General features: G+C 43.8%; 1 protein-coding gene and 1 pseudogene across 1 annotated transcript in view; both read right to left on the reverse strand.

Annotated features, from left to right (window-relative positions):
* Nucleotides 1-702: 702 nt before the first annotated feature.
* Nucleotides 703-19,567, reverse strand: part of MTARC1 (mitochondrial amidoxime reducing component 1) — a 42,722-nt gene continuing 23,857 nt past the window's right edge. The window contains exon 7 of the mRNA XM_007988387.3: nucleotides 703-15,243. Coding sequence (XP_007986578.3) covers nucleotides 15,117-15,243 — 127 coding nt within the window. The 3' untranslated portion in view covers nucleotides 703-15,116. The remainder of the gene's footprint in view (nucleotides 15,244-19,567) is intronic.
* LOC119619872 (U6atac minor spliceosomal RNA) lies at nucleotides 2,398-2,512 on the reverse strand (annotated as a pseudogene).

Here is a 19,567-nt window from a genome sequence, read left to right on the forward strand (position 1 = left end):
ATGTCAGCATGGGGCCAATCTGGTAATTTCCAGTTGGGATCCAAAAAAAAGAAAAGCTCTCCACATGCCAACAACATTGTTATTAAGCTCTCTTGACCCAGCTACCCAACAGTGACCCTAAACATTTGGTCTCTCCAGTGTGTGTATGGGGGTAGGGGACAGCTGGGCATGAAGCCTCGTACACTTTGCACTTGGAGAGGTAGGGACAGGGGTCTAAATTAACGGAAACCTTGCCCAGGGGCTGGCTTTGGGAAGCATGCCCTGCAGCCATGTGGAAGTTCACTGCATTAAGGTGAATTACACCAGGAGGGGTGAGTACAGGACAAGGAAGTACAAGTTGGGCCTGCTTTTCAAAATCACCCTGCAGGCTGTTGTCCCCAGAAGAAGAGATCAGCCTCAGGGGAGACCAGAGTCCTAGACACAAAACAAAAGAGTAATAAGGGAGGAAGCAAATGAAGTTGCTTATCTCATTTATTTATTTTTCTCTCCCATTTCCGCCTATGCTCCTCCAACTGAACTCCCCCTAGTCTCTGGTTTCCTGGCCGCTATCTGGCCAATAACCTCCACATTAGCATCCCCAGCCCCTCTGTGCCCCCTGTAATCTCTTCTCCAGGCTTTGCTGAGGACTGTATTTACCACCACACAGGATTTCCGTAGGTGATAACAGCAGGGCCTGGTTGGCTTTTCCCTCTGTTCAGAGCCAACCCTCGGCTTCTTGTGGTGTCTTCTTACAAGGGAAGAATTTTAATTTCTCCCAAGAATGTGACTCTCTTTAAATGTCTTACCTACGCCCAACAACTAAGCAAGCCTCTTGATGAGCAGCCCCTCACTCTCCCACTCTCAACACTGTGGATTGAGAATTTACATTTTTTTAAAAACGCAGGGCACAGTGGCTCATGCCTATAATCCCAGCACTTTGTGAAGCTGAGATTGGAGAATTGTTTGAGGCCACAAGTTTGAGACCAGCCTGGCCAACACAGGGAGACTCTATCTCCATAAAAAAATTTTAAAAATTAGCCAGGCATGGTGACACGCCCCACGTGCTACTTGGGAGGCTGAGGTGGGAGGATTGCTTAAGCCCAGGAGGTTGAGGCTGCAGTGAGCTTTGGTGACACCACTGCACTGCAGTATCCTGGGCAACAGAGCAGGACCCTGTCTCTAAAAAAATAATAATAATGAAAGATAAATGTAAAACTCTGGTCTGTTCTGCTCTGTGTGTGTATGGTGCCCCACATGGAGAGCCAAGAGACATAAGAGGTGCTGAGGTGAATTTTCCAAGGCGGGTCACTCATTCGCAAACCTCTAGTCTGAGGATCAGTTTGTGGGACAGACCTCCAGAATCGACTCCTCCAGGACTCTAACAGGCATCGTCAATCCAGGTCCCCACAGGTAGGGGACCCTTGATGGCCATTCTCACAGAACGTGTCCTCACCCTACCACATTCGCTCACCCCAGGCTGCTAGCTTTTCACTCAAAAACGTATGTGCCTTACAGGGTGATGTGTTCTGTTTTTCAACTTCCTACTAATGTGTAATGCACATTCATACAAGTACACAAGTCCCCAGCTCAATACATTTCCACAAAGTGAACAAACTTGGGTCATCAGCACCAGATCAATAACAGAGTATTTCCCATGGCCAGAAGCCCTTGTCTGAACCCTGGTCCCATCACTGCCCACCTCCTTCCCACCCAGTGTAACCACTGTCCCGACTTTGAGCACCACACATCAGGCTTGCCTTCTGGGGGTCACTTTTCAGAAACTGATTCCAGAGATGCACAGAAAAGACTTCACTTTTTCTTCATCAACAATGCCTGAGGTTGGGAAGGCTTATGGAGCCTGATCTGGGTGTTCTATGTTACTTTTAACTGTCAAGATCCCTAACTTCTTAACACCACATAAACCGGAGGAATCATAGGGACAGGATTATCTCAGAGAGAAACACAGCGGTGGGCAGCTGGCCAAGTGTGGAGGAAAGTGAGATGAGATCAACAAGGTGAAGGCATTGTCTAGAGGCAGGAGTTGCAAGAGGTCGGGGCCCCCAGGGACAGACTGCAAAGAAGGCAGGAAACTTAAATATATGCTCATATTTTTACCAAAGGGAGACAGAAAAGAATTCCAACCCCTTCCTGCAGTCTTCATCCCATCATTGTCTCTTTCCATTTCTTCCCTATTCTAGAGACACTAGTGTAAGCAAAGCCACACCCATTGCAAAATAGAAATATAATGTGAGACACATGTAATTTTTTATTGCAGTAAAAGATACATAACATAAAATTTACTATTAGTGGCATGTAGTGCATTCACAATATTGTGTAACTGACACCACTATCTAGTTCCAGAACGTTTTAATCATCACAAAGGAAACCCCATACCAATTACACTATCATTTTCCATTCTGAAAACCATGGTTAGATGCCATAAAGAAGGTGGCAATGCCGAAGTTATATGAGTGTACAGGCCTCCTCCATGCTTGTCAAGGGGAATGCTAACCTTCTCTTCTTTATACAACACTCGCATATGTAATTTAAAATTTTTTAGTAACCACATTAATAGGTGAAAAGAGACAGATGAAGTTAATTCTAATGCTTTCTTTAACCCAATATTATACAAGCTATTATCATTTCACATGTAATCATTATAAAAAAAATTACTAAAATAGGTAACGTTTTCACTTGTACTGAGTCTTTGAAATTGGGTGTGTATTTTCCATACACAGTGCATCTTAATTTGTACTGGCCATGTGCCAAACACTCAATGACCACACATGGTTAATAGCTAGCATGTCAGACAGTGCAGCTCTAAACAATTCATAAGATGCTATCAACATCCTAAATCATCTTTTTAAAAAGAGATTCTTACATATGCAAAGATTCTAGGCTACGGTTTCAATATAAATTTTACCAATTTTAATTAATGACATTTTAAATGGAAAAATTAATATTAATTTTAACATAGGCTGGGCACAGTGGTTCAAACCTGTAATCCCACAGCATTTTGGGAGGCCGAGGCAGGTGGATCACTTGAGCCCAGGAGTTCACGAACAGCCTGGGCAACATAAAAAATCCTCATCTCCACAAAAAATACAAAATTTAGCCAGGCAGGGCTGGGTCCTAGCTACTCATGAGGCTGAGGTGGGAGGATGGCTTAAGTTCTGGAGGCGGAGGTTGCAGTGAGCTGATATTGCACCATGGCACTCCAGCCTGGGTGACAGAGTGAGACCCTGTCTCAGAAAAGAAATTTAATATAAATTTAGTTTCTAACTATAAAAAATAAAATATTTGGAAGCTACAGAAATAAAAAGTAGCTGTAAGTCCTAAAACAAGGGCTAATCACTTTTTAGCACCAGGTGTGTTAGGACTTCTTTGTGGTTCTTTGTTCATCATATAGCAAATAAAAACTAAATCCCAACACAGCCACTCACCCAGAGACAAACATGCAGATGTCCAAAGGGTCATGACTGTCAGCACACAAGGCCAGGCAGGGTGACACCTGAGGACAGTGGCAGGTTTGTCCCATGGCCTGACAACCCTCCTATTTCATCAGCAATTTTCTAGCAAACCAGGAGCTTGCACTGGCCAAATCTAGAAACCTGGACTCAGTCCAGCATCATGGGAAGCTGCCCTGGAAGTTTTAGGGGATGTAATTGGTCCCTTCCACCAGGGCCTTGTGGAAGATACATCTAGAATGGTCACACCTTTGCGCCTCTGCAACCATGTGCCTGAGTGTCCCAAATCTGCCACCACCAAAGCTCCCTCCCTTGTGCTGCCTGGTGCTTATCGGGGTGTCCACGAAGACTCCTTTTATCAGGAAGTCTTTAAAAGAAGGGGAAATGTCCCTTTTATTGAGGACTCAGGTGGGAAGAGGAGTGAAGGCAGTGGATGAATTCACTGCCCTTTCAAAACTCCTTCCAACCTCCAGATCTTTCCAGCATCCTCTCTCACACACATTTGGACCTAAGCTTAAAAATATGACCTGGGTAATGAGGAGGTGAGTTAACTAGTTTGTATCTAACAGCCTTTCCAACCCAAACATTCCAGGGTGCTAGGATGCCATTCATTCCTCTACCTAACAGACATACACACATACACACGGAAATCCATACACTTTGCCTGAGTCTCCAGTTCTACCCCATAGAGAAGCACACAAACGAAAGAGAATACGTCTCCTCAGCCCTGCTAACTCACAGGAAACACACAGATGGCTAAAAAGAAGCACTGTTATTTAGCATCCATGCTCAGAAAGAAGGAAATCTAGCAGAAACCAGAGCTGATATCCAAGAATGCAAAAACATTTTTTGGGGGATGCTTCATGCCACAATGCCCCAAGTCGGAAAAAAAAACCGCACCATTTCATGTGTTTATAACAACATCTGATTTAATATTATACAGTTTTGCTTCATCACAAACCAGAACAAATACTGTCAGATTTATTACATCCTTCTATTCTGAGACTTAAGTAATCATAGTTAGTAATGGAGCCATTCCACAGCTTAAGGAAAAGCTTTACAATTCTTTAGGACCTAGGATTCCTGAGAGGCGGGTTATTTTCTAGAAGAATTTACGGTTTTAAAGCTCTCAATGGAGCTTGAAATTCATCCTTTCCATTTCACATGAAAAGAGTTTCCTCTGAAGTTTGGCTGGGAGGGAGGAAAAGAGGAAAATGAGTTGGCACAGACTCCCACTGAGCTCTTAGAGAATGGGGCCATCATTCGTCAACATTCTCAGTCTTTACCTTGCCTTTCTTTAAAAAGAAAGAAAGAAGAGGAAAAGAGGAAGAGAGAAAGAAAGAAGAAAGAAAAGAAGAAGGAAGGAAGGAAGGAGAAAGAGAAAGAAAGAAAGAAAGAAAGAAAGAAAGAAAGAAAGAAAGAAAGAAAGAAAGAAAGAAAGAAAGAAAGAAAGAGAGAGAGAGAAAGAAAGGAAGGAAGGAAGGAAGGAAGGAAGGAAGGAAGGAAGGAAGGAAGGAAGGAAGGAGGAAGGAAGGAAGGAGAAAAAGAAAATACCATTGGTACTCATGCTTTTAAAATTGTTAATGCTGTATTTGGGACCCCCTTATTTGTTGATTCACTAAAAGAAACTAATTGATTTTTATAAGGAGATTAAATTTTCTTACAAAAGATGCTTTCTCATTTACTCCCCCACACATGCATGCACACAAGGTCATTTGTTACATGATTTGTGCACAATTGTTAGGCCCCAAGCATTGCCTCTGCTTGATTGACAAATTCAGGATTTGTTAATGATGTGGTCATTGACTCTGTTGCATGGAGGCTCAGATTGTAGGTTTGGTGCCTTCAGAGATGTGTTCCCTTTCAGGGTATACACCGTCCTCTGCTGTATCCAAAAGTGGGGCTGTGGTCCCCTGAGGGCTGGGAGAGGTGTGTTTGGATCAGTATGACCCTATCACCCAAAATGAGCACATCTATGCTTAGCCATGAAGTATTCTAATGGGTTCCATTTTTCTCAGAAAGCCAGAATTTGTTACTCCAGTATTCCTTTACATACCACTAAGAAGAACGTTAACATTAATGTGGGGTGAGTAGGGGTGATGGAAACTTGGTCTACAGAAAATCAAGTAAAAGTTTAGAACAGCTTAGAGTCTTTATAAAAATGAAAATTTCTAGGTTCCATTGCAGAACTACTAAATCAGGATATCTGAGAATCTACCCATGGTAGATTCTACCCATGGTTCACAGGTGATTTCAAATACACACACCAGTCTTAAAGGTCCTTTCAGTATCTGGGACCCCTTATTTGTTTCAAATGACGCCCCTTGTTTCAAAATAAGATTGTAGGATCAAACTAGTTTCCGGATGAAGGTACTATCACTCTTTGAATTCATTCTTGCCAACTTATTTTGTAGCATTGCCAGAAGGCATGAGCCTTGAGTTCTAATTCAAGCCCATCACCTGTAATGTGGACAAGTTACTTAACCTCCCCAAAGCTCAGTGACATGCGTTATGCATTCAGAAGGAGAGTGATGATACGTAAGGAGCTTACAAAAGACTTTCACATCCATCCTACCTCACTGGGTCATCAGTAAGATCTAATCATGTAGAGTGGATGAAGGTGCACTGCAGGTCATGGCACTTTACAAATGCAAGGTACACTTAGAATATGGTCCTATTGGGTTTTGTTTGTGGGTTTTAGTTTTATTTTGTTTTGTTTTGAGATCAAAATATCTGCTTTATTTCTGATAAAAATTCCATTGCTTTTGTATTCCTAAACTGCATCCTCCAGCCTACGTTTTATCAATAATACTGAATCCCAATACTGAATTTATCTCCCCAGCCTTAGGCAAAACTGGAGAACTACAGGCATCTCCCAACTAGGGAAGGGTCTTTTCTACCAAAATCACCACTTGGACTAAAGAGTCCAGGGTCCTAGCACCTTGAAGGCAGCAAGAGCCCAAGTAGAAAAGAGAAGGAGAAAGAGCAGAGCTCAAACTCACTACTTCCAAATTTACCAATCAGATCTCCCCAAAACAAGAGAGTTTGAGGGGGCAGAGAGGGGCCAAGACTAAGGAATGTCTCTTCATTTGGACATATTAGGGATAAGTGTGATTATAACACATTTGTTATAGCTAAGTTATCTGTATCCCCAGATTCCTCAACTTTTTGTTCTTTGAGCCCATTGTGCTTACACATTATGCCCAGTCATATATATATATATGGATAGCATCTTCAGAGAGGGAATCAACTCCTACCCCCATCTCCAGTGTCACTTTCATGTAGATCTTTCTAGAAAGGTACTGTTTTTGCCCCATAAGGTTCTGAGATGGGCCAGTACAGTACATTATGTTCTTCAAGGCCTTTCTGTAGTCAAGATAAAAATTGTCGATCCTTTTCTATTTTCCATCACAAACTATGTCTAGACATCATACTGACCAACAGAACCTATCAGACTGTGCAGCAAAGTCAAGCTATATCACAAAGGTACCTCAACAATAAAATGACAATAAGATGCTCTAGATCTGAACATAAACCCCCTCAACACCAAATTACCAAGGAGTCTGTAGTACAAAATTAAATTCCAAGTTAAGAGCCAAAGAAGGTAAAATGAGAAATTAAAAATCTGGAGTTAAATTATCTCTCAAGTTCAAAAACATTACATTGCAATTTCTTATTCTTTTTGGTGTCAGCAAGAAGAGTTCTGAATGGGCTACGTGGGGTTGGTGTTCCTTCAGCAGCAGTAGCCTAGTATGACTTTCCAGGAAGGGACTTTAGAGTTGGGATTAATGCAACTCCATGTCTCTGAAGTGTTGCACTCTTTTAAATTATTTTTTAATTGTGGTAAAATATACATAACATAAAATGTACCACCATAACTTCTTTTTTTATTCTTTTCAAGAAAGGGCCTCACACTACCACCCAGGCTGGAGTGCAGTGGTGTGATCATAGCTCACTGTAACCCGTGAACTCCTTGGCTCAAGCTATTCACCCACCTCAGCCTTCCAAGTAGCTAGGGCTAAAGGCATGCACCACCATGCCTGGCTAATACTTTCATTTTTTGTAGACATAGGGTCTCCCTATGTTGCCCAGGCTGGTCTTGAACTCCTGACCTCAAGTGATCCTCTTGCCTTGGCCACCATAACCATTTTTTTTAAGTGTACAGTTCAGGAGTATTAAGCACATTCACTTTGTTTTGCAACCAATCTCTGGAACTCTTTTCATCTTGCAAAACTGAATCTCTATATCCATGAAACAACTACTCCTTATTCTCCATTCCCCCATCCACTGGCAACTAGCATTCTACTTTTTGTTTCTATTTTATATCTAGAACAGTGTGACTGCTCTAGGTACCTTATATTAGTGGAATCATATAGTATTTGTCTTTATATGACTAGCTTATTTCACTTAGCGTAATGTCCTCAGGGTTCATCCATGTTATAGCAGGTGTCAGAATTTTGCTCCTTTTCAAGGCTGAATAATATTCCATTGCATGTATAGGCTACACTTTGTTTATCCATTCATCTGTCAGTGGACCTGGGCTGTTTCTTCTTCTTTTTTTTTTTTTTTTTTTTTTTTTTGCTATTGTAAATAATGCTGCTATGAACATGGGTGCATGTACCTCACTTTTTAAACTGCTCAAGAAGTTCAAACAACACAGGAGATGATCACAGCACAAATTTAGAAAATAATCCAGTCCCCAGTCCCAGATAATTTATTCAGGCAAAACTCATTCCTAAAGCCCAATATTTGGTGTTGTCAAAAACGACAGCAGATTCAGAAGGGAAAATTGCTTTACGAGATTCTTCAAAGGGAAAAAGGGTAAATGGTTTTAATTGAAGTGCTTTTCATTCATTGCCAAGTGACCATAATCCTTGGAGAGGCTAATTATGGCACCATTTTTTTGTTTTATTTGTTTTTTTACCATATCTGGGGGAAATGAACTCATTCCTATAAACAATCTGCTCTGACAGTAGCATTTGAGACATTGCTGCTTTAAATGCATTTTCATGGTTCAAAATAAAAGCACTATTAAAAAGTATTTCTTCGATAAGGATTTATTTTCTCCCTAAGAAGCTTAAAATGTGGACACCACGAATAATGACCAAAGCTGCTGAGTATGGCATAACAAAGAGAAAACAAAGCACTCATCCTGTCCTCCAGATCATGCCCAGAACACTGTCTGCCGACATGTGGCTTGCCAACTGGAATGATGCAAATGTCAGACCCACATCTGTGGAAAGGGGGCTTGTCCCACAGGAAGCAAGCTATTGGGGAATGGGGAGAATGATATAATTAGAAATTTAAGACACAGTATAACTCAGAAAAATGTTGGCTGGGCAACACATTGCTAAGACTTGAAATCTTTATTTTGTTCTCTTTTCAAAAGCCCTGTGAGCATAATGAGAAGAATATGGCTTTAAGAACTGAGATTCACCCCATCAGGCATTAATGGTGTCCAGAAACTATGTGAACAATCTTACTTGACATCCCCAAGACGTTTATATCTGTCCAGTGCAAAATCAGAGGGGGGAACATGTTAATTTTCTCAGCCTTTTGATAGCACATGTACAAGATCTCTTAGCCCCACAAAAAGCTCCAAATATATTCTCTAAGACTTCAACTGCCTTAAAATATAGACTTGCATTTATCTTGGCCACATTAACGAGATCTGTTTGACCAATACATTTATATTTATGATGACTAAGGGCAGATTATGGTTGTTAAAATTTGTCCTTGGGACATGAAAACACTCCTCTGTCATTAATACATTTTGTAATATAAACTATGATGTCAGGTCAACATAAAGGGTAAAAACGTTCCTAAAGTATGCACACATCATTTTTTAAAGCAATTGAGCCTAATGGAATAACAAAGGTCATCATAACAAACCATTACAGCCTTGGTCTTGGCAACTCTGGCCACAGAAGAACCTCCAAGAAACGATCATCATTTCTCCAATGTTATGGCATCCAGACGACAGGAATGGCTCGCAAATGAGTCATACGGGCTCAGATCCGCGGTAGCTATGTGAGCGCTGGACGATCAATTATTCATGTGTTTACAAAGAGCTTTCCTGGTTGATGTTAACCAGAGCTGCCTGCAACGAAGAGCTCTCCAGCTGTCCTCGGCCGTCCTGGGCCTCGGACTAACAAGCAGCTTTAATTGCTGGGCAGGTCATGTGGAAGGTACTCCTCCCCTAGACCCAGTAAATTCAATCTCTCTGAGACTTTATTAGGTGTAAAAATGTTAATCAGAAACAATTATGACAATAATACTTTATTTACAGTACTCCCAGTAAATTCTAAAGAGGGAGACAGAAGTTAGACTTAACTTATTCCCACAGGGATCCACCAGGATTGGAGACTGACCAATACCAGGTCAGGGATTGGTAGAGGGCATAACAAATGCCAGGGAAGAGGAGGGACTAGGGGTTGTGGGTTTCACAAGGAAGGTAAGAGGAAGAGCAGTCTAGAATGCTCTCTGAAGGTAAAGGAGATGACTGAGGACCAGCAAGGGTGAATGCACTAGATTGGCCAACAAATAGTCAAATGTGAGTGAACTTGACCTGCCCATCAAAACTGGCCTTGGAAGAGGTTGAATGGGAAGTCACTTCTCAGTCCTTTTTGTTACTTTACACAACCTACAGCCTGTCCAGGAAGAATAACAATATAATTAAGGCAATTCTTCTCTCTGAGCCAGACTGTAGAGCAGGGGAGCAGGTGCCCCACCGTCCAATTCCTCAGCTGTGTTTGGAGGGACAGCAGGGTTATTGTCAGAGCTGTGGCCCAAGCCTCTTCCTTAGAAGAGAGTGTGGTCAGAGCAGACTAAGGGATGCCTAAGGGACTTTTTTATTATCCCAATTCCAAGAACATTTGTGGTACGGAGCCAGATTCTTCCTCTTGTTTGAAATTAGGTAACTTTAGATATCATCATAATTCATTTATCCATTCAGAGAAAGTGGTTGAAGCAAACAATCTCTGTTCTTGCAGATAGCAAAGCACAGTAGTGCTTTGTGCAGACACAGGTAGAGTCAAGGCCATAGGACCCCTGAGGTAATTCTGCTTTATATGGTGGAAGGCAACACTAGTCGAGAGGAGTTGCAATACAAAGGAAAAGCTAGGGCCAAGTGTGGTGGCTCACACCTGTAATCCCAGCACTTTGGGAGGCCGAGGCAGGCAGATCACAAGATCAAGAGATTGAGACCATCCTGAACAACATGGTGAAACCCTGTCTCTACTAAAAATACAAAAATTAGCTAGGTGTGGTGGTGTGCACCTGTAGTCCCAGTGAGAGGTGAAGCCAGCTGGACTTCCTGGGTCGAGTGGGGACTTGGAAAACTTTTCCGTCTAGCTAGAGGATTGTAAATGCACCAATCAGCACTCTGTAAAATGGACCAATCAGTGCTCTGTAAAATGGACCAATCAGCACTCTGTAAAATGGAACACTCAGCACTCTGTAAAATGGACCAATCAGCGCTCTGTAAAATGGAGCAATCAGCAGGACAAATAAGGGAATAAAAGGTGGCCACCCCAGCCAGCAGCGGCAACCCATTTGGGTCCCCTTCCATGCTGTGGAAACTTTGTTCTTTCGCTCTTCACAATAAATCTTGGTGCTGCTCATTTTGGGTCCATGCCACCTTTAAGAGTTGTAACACTCACTGCGAAGGTCCACAGCTTCATTCTTGAAGTCAGCGAGACCAAGAACCCACCAGAAGGAACCAACTCTGGACACACCAGCTACTTGGGAGGCTGAGGCAGGAGAATTGCTTGAACCTGGGAGGCGGAGGCTGCAGTGAGCTGAGATCACACCACTGCACTCCAGCCTGGCAACAGAGTGAGACACTGTGAAGAGAAGAGAAGAGAAGAGAAGAGAAGAGAAGAGAAGAGAAGAGAAGAGAAGAGAAGAGAAGAGAAGAGAAGAGAAGAGAGAAGGAAGGAAGGAAGGAAGGAAGGAAGGAAGGAAGGAAGGAAGGAAGGAAGGAAGGAAGGAGCTAGCAGAAGAGAAACAGGGCACCCCTCCCTGTGAATGAAGCATCCTGGAGCACTTTCATCACAGGTATTGTTGTAATTTACATCACGGGTATTGCTGTAAGAGCAAGATTAGAGAGAGTCTGTGCTCCCTTCCTTCACCCTGATCCACCCTATCCATCCAAAAATGCACGTTTAGAAAATGAACCCAAAGAAAGAGAGTACTTCCCCCAAGGCCTACAACAGAAGAGCTGGTCTAAGACACTTCTCCACACCTCCTTTAACCTATCAAGTCCCAGTTCCATCCTTTTACCCCAACAAGAGGGACAAGGGAGAGGACAAGGGGCAGTGTCCCAAGAGAGAACTCCTTCACATGGCAGGAACTTTTAACTCCTTCAGTCTTCCCATGAGTGCACCCCTCCTGCTAATTGGGATTCCTTGGCTTGCTGGCATTCTGCCTAGAGATCAGAGGATCATTTCTCAAAAGACAGTCAAAACCACACTTTTGGGAAGGGCAGCATTAAACACAGATGCCTTCACGAAGGTCTCTCCAGAGCCTTCTGCCTCTGAAGAGAAGGGAGGCACAAAGGACTTTCCAAACTTATTGACCCATGGAATTGTTTTTAGGAGCATCCCTAAAGGCAAACTTTCAGAATTCCATGGACCAATAAAACACTGGGAAATGAAGTGTTAGGGTGTGGTAGCAACACTCCGATTATACCCACAAACAAGGTCTGGTCTGAGAGCCACTCTGTCACTTTCAAGGAACTTTAATGTATCTGTTCTCCACCATCATGGGTTGGTTTAATTTGATACACTCTCAGAATGCTGGGAGCACTTGCCTGGAGTTTCAGTCCGCCATCACTGTTGGTGACAGCCTCACAAATGGTTTCCCAAAGTCTCATTTGGCTAATCTAATTTACCTAACCTCCCCCATGCACTCTTACCAAATTGGCAGACCTCCACAAGCTCATCTCCTCACCCTGCCCTGTTATCAGTAACGGGAGAAGGAGAGGATGAGTATTTCTCCCTGTAGGACAACTGCCTAAATTCCATAAGCCCCCCACCAATTTCTTTCTGTCTTCGTGTGTATCAGTTGCTGCTCTGGTCTTTTGGTTGCAAGTTTCTAACATTTTGTGCAGAAGAGTCACAAAAGCAAGCCTTTAGGTAGCCCCTCTCGAGCCTGGCCCACATTGTCCTTTTCAAGACCTCCAGCTCCGAGTCTGTGATTCTCTATTGCGGCTGCAGCATAAGTTGCCACACAGAGAAGACGCCTACCGAGGGTGAATATTTTGGCCTGACCCCAAACGTCTGTCATTCACTATTGTAAGATGTGAAAGTCTGGGATGGCCTACATTCCTGATCCTACATTTCAAGTGGAATAGTGTGCAAATGCTCAGTATCCAAAATAAATGGGACATCAGCTTTGTCTCTGGCATTAACCAACTCATTAAATATAAAATAAACACAAGTAAATGGCCTTTAAATCTCACTGACAGAAAGCTTGGCAACTACTCTGAGATTCTAGAGGTCACTGGAACTTCTCTCTTCAAACACGAATCTTCCTCACACTGTGAGGCACAGAAGGACAGGTCTGCCTCCTGTGGGTTTTGGGGTGCTCCCTTCCATGTGGGAGCTGCCCTGCAGAGCTAGCTACCCCAAGAGCCTGTCCATGGAGAATGATGGTTACTGCCTGAAGTATGGCCTTTGGCGCTGATCGGCCGTGGAGAAATGGCTGTTAGTTCTTACAAGTGATTAGAAATTCAGGACTAAGGCTTTCACTTGCCACTAATTATAAATACCTAGGAAGAGCCACCAAACCTGACCTTGGGTTTCTGATTGCTCCCTACCTATTGGCTATTCCCAGAGAGCCAATATTCACATGGTTTCCTAAATCCTGTGTACACTCACTCTCCCACGGGTCCCCCGGTCCCATTAGTAATGCTACTTGCTGAACACTTTGCTTTGTCTCAACTATCTGTAGTATCAACTGGACTTGTTGGGGAAGGTGATGGCCCAGGTTCTCTGGATAAATGATATAATTATTCACCTCATGCCAAGCATGCACAAAACAAATTGTAATAACTCTCCAACCAGAAAACAAGCACATGCACCTCTTTGCTCAGAACTTTACTTCAGAGCTCAGCTAGATTTCAGCAATTACTGACCTCTTTTATAAAATCAAAGTGAAAAATGCACTGCTTTTGGTAAAAAGTATGTTGACTTGATAGTCCTTCAAAGGTGGGTGCTTGCCTGGGAGGCTATGGGTGAGCAGCTCCATTATGCAGAAGACGCAGCTGTGGTCAGGCATCAGAATTATTGGCTTTGCCCATTCACCTCAGTCAGCTTTCTTTTTTTTCCCCCTTTTTCTTTCTTAGAGATAGGGTCTCACTCTGTCACTCAGGCTGGAGTGTAGTGGTGCAATCATAGCTCACTGCAGCCTCAACCTCCTGCTCCTGGGCTCAACCAATCCTTCTGCCTCATCCTCCCAAGTGGCCATAGCCAGGACTGTAGGCATGCGCCACCACACCCAGTGCATTTTAAAAAATTTTTTGTAGAGACAAGATCCCATTATATTGTCTGGGCTGGTCTCAGACTCCTGGGCTCAAGCCATTCTCTCACCTTGGACTTCCAAAGTGCTGGGATTATAGGCATGAGTCCCTGTGCCCAGCCTCAGTAAGCTTTCACAGTCTAACTTTGTGCCAAGAAGTTAGTAAGATCTGAAACTAGTCAAAGTAGCTTCCATTTATTCACAGTTTTAAAAACATTTTTCAAGTTTAGTCAACTTCCCAATACAATCAAAGGACAAAATGGCAATAAAAAATATACTTCATCAGATCTTAGAGTTATGCAATCAGTTAAAAAAGTAGATATTGGGTTTTAAACAACTGACATATGCTTTCCTTTTCCCCCTTTAAAGGTTTTCAGTATCCATTTGAAATCACTGAATCACTTTTCTTCTCCTCCACAGACTTCAGAACTTTTTCACCCAGAACTGGAGAAGGAGCACTCAGTCACTAGCTGAGGGGAATGGCAAGGATCCAGGGGTCCTCTGTGACTACACAACCACCCTCCTGAGCACCTTTAGGAAATCCAATGCTGTCTGAGAAGCAGCGGGGCCAGATCCAGATCTATGGAAAATTAATATCTGAAGTGCTTCCTGAAGGTCACCTCAGTCTTTATGCCATTTCAAAAGCTAGCCCAGGGCTTAAGAAGAAAAGGGAAGTGACATTCCAGCCATATTTGGGGAGCTATTTAATTTTCATTGCATACCTCATGCACAGGGGTAATAACACATTCTGGGACATTCTTCTGGCCTACCCACTCTTCCTCTTTCTCTTCTTCTCTTTCCCTAATGAGTGGTAGTGACAGGATGGAAGTCTGCAATCTTGGTAGACAAATGGCAAAGCAGGAGAAAGAACTATTCCATCATCAGTTAAACAGGGAGTTTTCAGAATCCTGTCTTGTCACCTAAGTGTCTTACTGAAAGCCTACTAAGTTATCAAGACTATATTTCTTTGCTTTGTGCACTGGGACATTGAAGCATTGAGACACGAGAAGTCCAAAAGAGGAAAAATGTGAAAATCACAAATTTAAAGAAAATATTGAGGTCTCAGTTCTGAAACACCATGCTTCAAGTGTTGTCATTTTTGAGAACATTTTATAAAGGCATCTAATATTCCATGACATACAGTTCCCATTACTGGCCCAGCAGGTACACAGGGTCTCCCACTTTGATGGTCCCTGGATTTTCCAGCACAAAATACTGCCCAAAGAGTGGTGATTTTCCATACAACTTTCGTTCTGAAGGGTCACACTGGCGATAACTGCAATAGGAAAAGATCATGATGAGTCACAGCCAAGCGGACGCAAGAGCTCAACCAGAACGTGGCTTCCATCCCACACAGGGCCTTCACATGCACAGCTTGAGAGGCCACCATCCCGTCAAACTCAACAGAACAACGCCTCCTGGAATGGGGCAGTGAACAGCCTGCCCAGCAAACAACTACAGAAGCATAAGCAATGGCCACATCCCCACATCTTTTCTCTACATTCATGTTCCCCCTTTCAGCATCAAGACATTAGATACTTGGCCGGGCGCAGTGGCTCATGCCTGTAATCCCAGCACTTTGGGAGGCTGAGGCGGGCAGATCACAAGGTCAGGAGATCCTGGCTAACACAGTGAAACCCCGTCTCTACTAAAACTACAAAAAATTAGCCCGGTGTGGTGGCAGGCGCCTGTGATCCCAGCTACTCGGGAGGCTGAGGCAGGAGAATGCCATGAACCCAGGAGGTGGAGCTTGCAGTGAGCCGAGATTGTGCCACTGTGCTCCAACCTGGGCGACAGAGTGAAACTCCATCTCAAAAAACAAACAAACAAAAAAATTAGATACTCAATGTGTCTAGACATACTTTATCATCTTTCTTTGCCCTAGGCATCTTTCCTCCTGTCTCCTCCATGTCTGTCACCTGAACCACTATCCTAGTCATCACTTGGGCTGGGAGCCCATCCTTTACACCACTGTCCTCCCTTCCCACAGCCTGTCCACAGCTGACCAGTTCCAAGGTTCTTCCTGTACAACATTATTTGACTTGGCTTGCTTTTCCTCATTCCTACCATCAAGATCTTGCTTCCAGCATGCTCAGATTATCGTAATAACTTCTTAACCAATCTTTCTTCCTCGTTCTCTACCTGTTTTCAATTCATTGTTGACACTGCACTATATCACTGTTGTAATTGTATTCTGGTCTTATCATTCCTAGGCTCGCAAACCTTCCATGGCTCCCCAATGCCTAAAGAATAACATTCCAACTATTCAGCCTGGTGTGTAGGGTTCTACCTGGCCCCAGCCTGCTTTTTCAAACCTGTTGCCATCTGCTCCTTACTTGCACCTCTGCAGCTCTCTGCTGGATTTCACCTTGCTCTGCATTTTACTGACTCGGTGAGCCCTCTGTGATTCCTGTGGGATGCCCCTCCTCCAGGTCCCCATGCTTTACAATTATACCTGCCTCAAGGCCCAACTCAAACACCACATCTCCCGGGAAGGAAGCCCAGGTTCCCCCAGCCACGAGTAATTCCCCTCCTCAATTCTCTTTGCCCCTCCAACACTCACATGTCTTGTCCTGTAATGTCAGGGCACAAGTTTGACTCTACAAGGCAGAGTCCCTGGAGAACAGGAACTGTGATTAATGCCCTTGTACTGCTCATGCCCAATGCTGGGCCTCCTACGTCACCTGTGACCCACCATTGTTTGCTGGCTGGATTAGCACGCTCACAAGTAAAACCGTCTGTCAGAGACAGTATCAATATGAATATTTTTGTCCAGCAGAAAATGAAAGAAGCTGCAGGGAGAGGGCACATGACCAGATGTGTGCGACTCACATGGCAAGATTCCCCTACCTTCCCCGCTGGGAAGAAGTTAACCTTCAGTTTTTTATTTAATCTAACCCTAATTTTACATCATTTTTATATTTAAAACATTTTTAGATAAATCATTCATTTTATTCTGCCTTGCTTAAAAAAAAAAGTGACTGCAACAACTTGGTTCTAATGTTGTTCTTCAAATCAGAAATGGCAAAGGAGAAAACAGAGAGTCAAATCTAGAACCTCCTTCTGGAGACCCACAGCTCCTTCTCCAGACTGTAAACATCCTGTAGGCAGCATTGTGTCCACTCTGTTCTCTGTTGCATTCTCATGGCCTGGAACAGTGCCTCATACATATGCTGTAACCACTCAAAAAAAATGTTGGTTGAACAATGAATGAACAAATGAATGAATGAATGAAAATGATGAGCTGCTGATGCAGGCTTCCCTGCCTTGCCAAGAGAATTTCCTCTCTCTGTAATCAGGTTTCTGCAATGCCTTTGGACCTGACAAACCAGACATCTCTCCTAGCCTGGCTCTCCTCTGTCAGCATGCGACACCCACGACATTCTGGGATCTATCTGTCAGAGGGTGACCTCTTCAGGAACAGGCAGCACATCAGCTGCTTGTATGGCTTGGGATTTCCGTGGCTGCCAAGCTCTGTAGTCTAGAGTCCAGGCTCTCATTATCTTGGGGAGAAATTGAGAGTTGGAGTTCTGCGCACCACACATGGATAGTCTATAAGGAACTTTACACATGTTATCTCTTTTAATCCTTACAAACTGCCTGTGTGCGAATTTGTCTTTTCTCCATTTTACAGTTAAGTCTCAGGGGAGTAACAGACTTGCCTGAGATCACGGATCTAAGGGATCCAGCTGGGGCCAGAGCCCAGGCCTGGCTGACTTCAGAGTCTGGTGGACTCTTCCCACCCAGGATGTAACCCTGCCTGGTCATCAACATCCTCCTGAGTACAACTGCTGGCCTGAGAAGCACTGAGGGGCCTCACAATTTAGTGATCTACACCAATTTCTAGCCACTTACAGTTTTCACCTATCCCTTCCTGCCAACCACACACATACACACTCACTCCCTCACCAGGTAATGAGGAGCAGAGGACCATAAAGAGCGGCTGCCCCTCCCGGCACAGCCTCCCTAAACTGCACAGGTCGGGGTGAGGGAGTTGCTTTGTCAAAGTGCAGGTGTGGTCACCGGCTCACAGGTGGCGGTCCACTCCACTGTCTAGGAGTAGAAGCGGGAACAGCTATGGGAGTGGAGAAGGGGTTCTCGCCGGGCCGGCCTGCCAGGGCTTTCCTACAGCTGCCTGGTTTTGCTGCAGACTCTCATCGCCCCCTGCACCACCTCCTCCTGCTGCTGCCGCTGCTGCTGCTGCTGAAGCCGGCCTCCAGGCTGTGTGAAGACTCAACGAGGTCACTAGCGGCCCCTGCTGGCACTAAGAGGTATTGCAAGCAGTCTATGGATTCATGTGCACACCAAGTTCAACCGACTGAAAGAAAATAGTGTTGTTTCATACATGGGTCTTCTACGATTTTTTTAATATATGACTTTTCATATATGTATTCCTGTTGGTATTAATAAATTAAAACTCATTTAAAATCTTCCTTAGTGCACTTTCTCCTTAAATGAATACGAAACATAACTATTCTGATGAGCAGGAAGTCCAAGACACTTTATTTAGCTTAAACCGAGGTCTCCATTATTTACAAGGTGCAATGTAAATGGAAACAGTTTGTTACCTTTAAAGTGCTGTGCGCCACAGAGGGCTGCTCCTTGTTTACACTGCCTGATTTACTCATACACTGGTCAACGTCCAGGCCATGACTCCAGGCAGAGTCTCTGGTCACTGCCCAATACCACCACTGGTGTTCATGGGACCATAAGTCACCAGGAGCAGAAGCCATTCCCGAGGCCTCATGACTGCCTAGCTCTATGGCCAGGTTAAGAATTAAACAGCATTGTTAATCCCAACACTTTGGGAAGCCAAGGCAGACACGTCAGCTGAGGTCAGGACTTTGAGACCAGCCTGGTCAACATGGTGAAATCCTGTCTCTACTAAAAATACAAAAATTAGCCAGGCATAGTGGCGCATGCCTGTAATCCCAGCTACTTGGGAGGCCAAGGCATGAGAATTGCTTGAACCCTGGAGGCGGAGGTTGCAGGGAGCCGAGATTACTCCACTGCACTCCAGCCTGGGTGACAGAGTGAGACTCTGTCTCAAAAAATAAGTAAAATAAAATAAAATAAAATAAAATAAAATAAAATAAAAGAATTAGCATCGTGAACGTTCCCAGGAGAGGTGCCACACTGAACTTACAGAGGCTGGCTATTGGGCAAGTTCGTGTTCGGTTTCATTTAAAGCAGCCTCTGAGTATAGGAAGAAGTGTGGTCAAGCTTCTCCTCCTGTCAGAAAGTGTCAAGTTTATAAATGGAGACTCTCAATGAACGCAGCTTACATGGTCACTGTGCACAGTATTTTATCACCTATAATATCTTGCATTATTCCAGTCTACCAGAAGAGGTATTACAAGTCCAGTTTATACCAATAAAGAAACTGTGACTTGAAGAGCCTAAGCAACTTGCCAGTGTCACACAATTAGGAGGTGACAGAGCCAGACAGGTGGAGGGTCTGTCTCCTCCCTTGGAGTTACCACTGCTATATCTTCTGTGTTTTGCTCAGCAGAGCACAGCCTGACACAAGTGGCTGCCGGCAAATGTCATTGCAGTCACAGTATTCGTGCATCCAGCAAAACATTTTTTTTTTTTGAGTC

Source organism: Chlorocebus sabaeus, chromosome 25 (assembly GCF_047675955.1).
Source record: "Chlorocebus sabaeus isolate Y175 chromosome 25, mChlSab1.0.hap1, whole genome shotgun sequence".
Classification (NCBI taxonomy): Eukaryota; Metazoa; Chordata; class Mammalia; order Primates; family Cercopithecidae; genus Chlorocebus; species Chlorocebus sabaeus.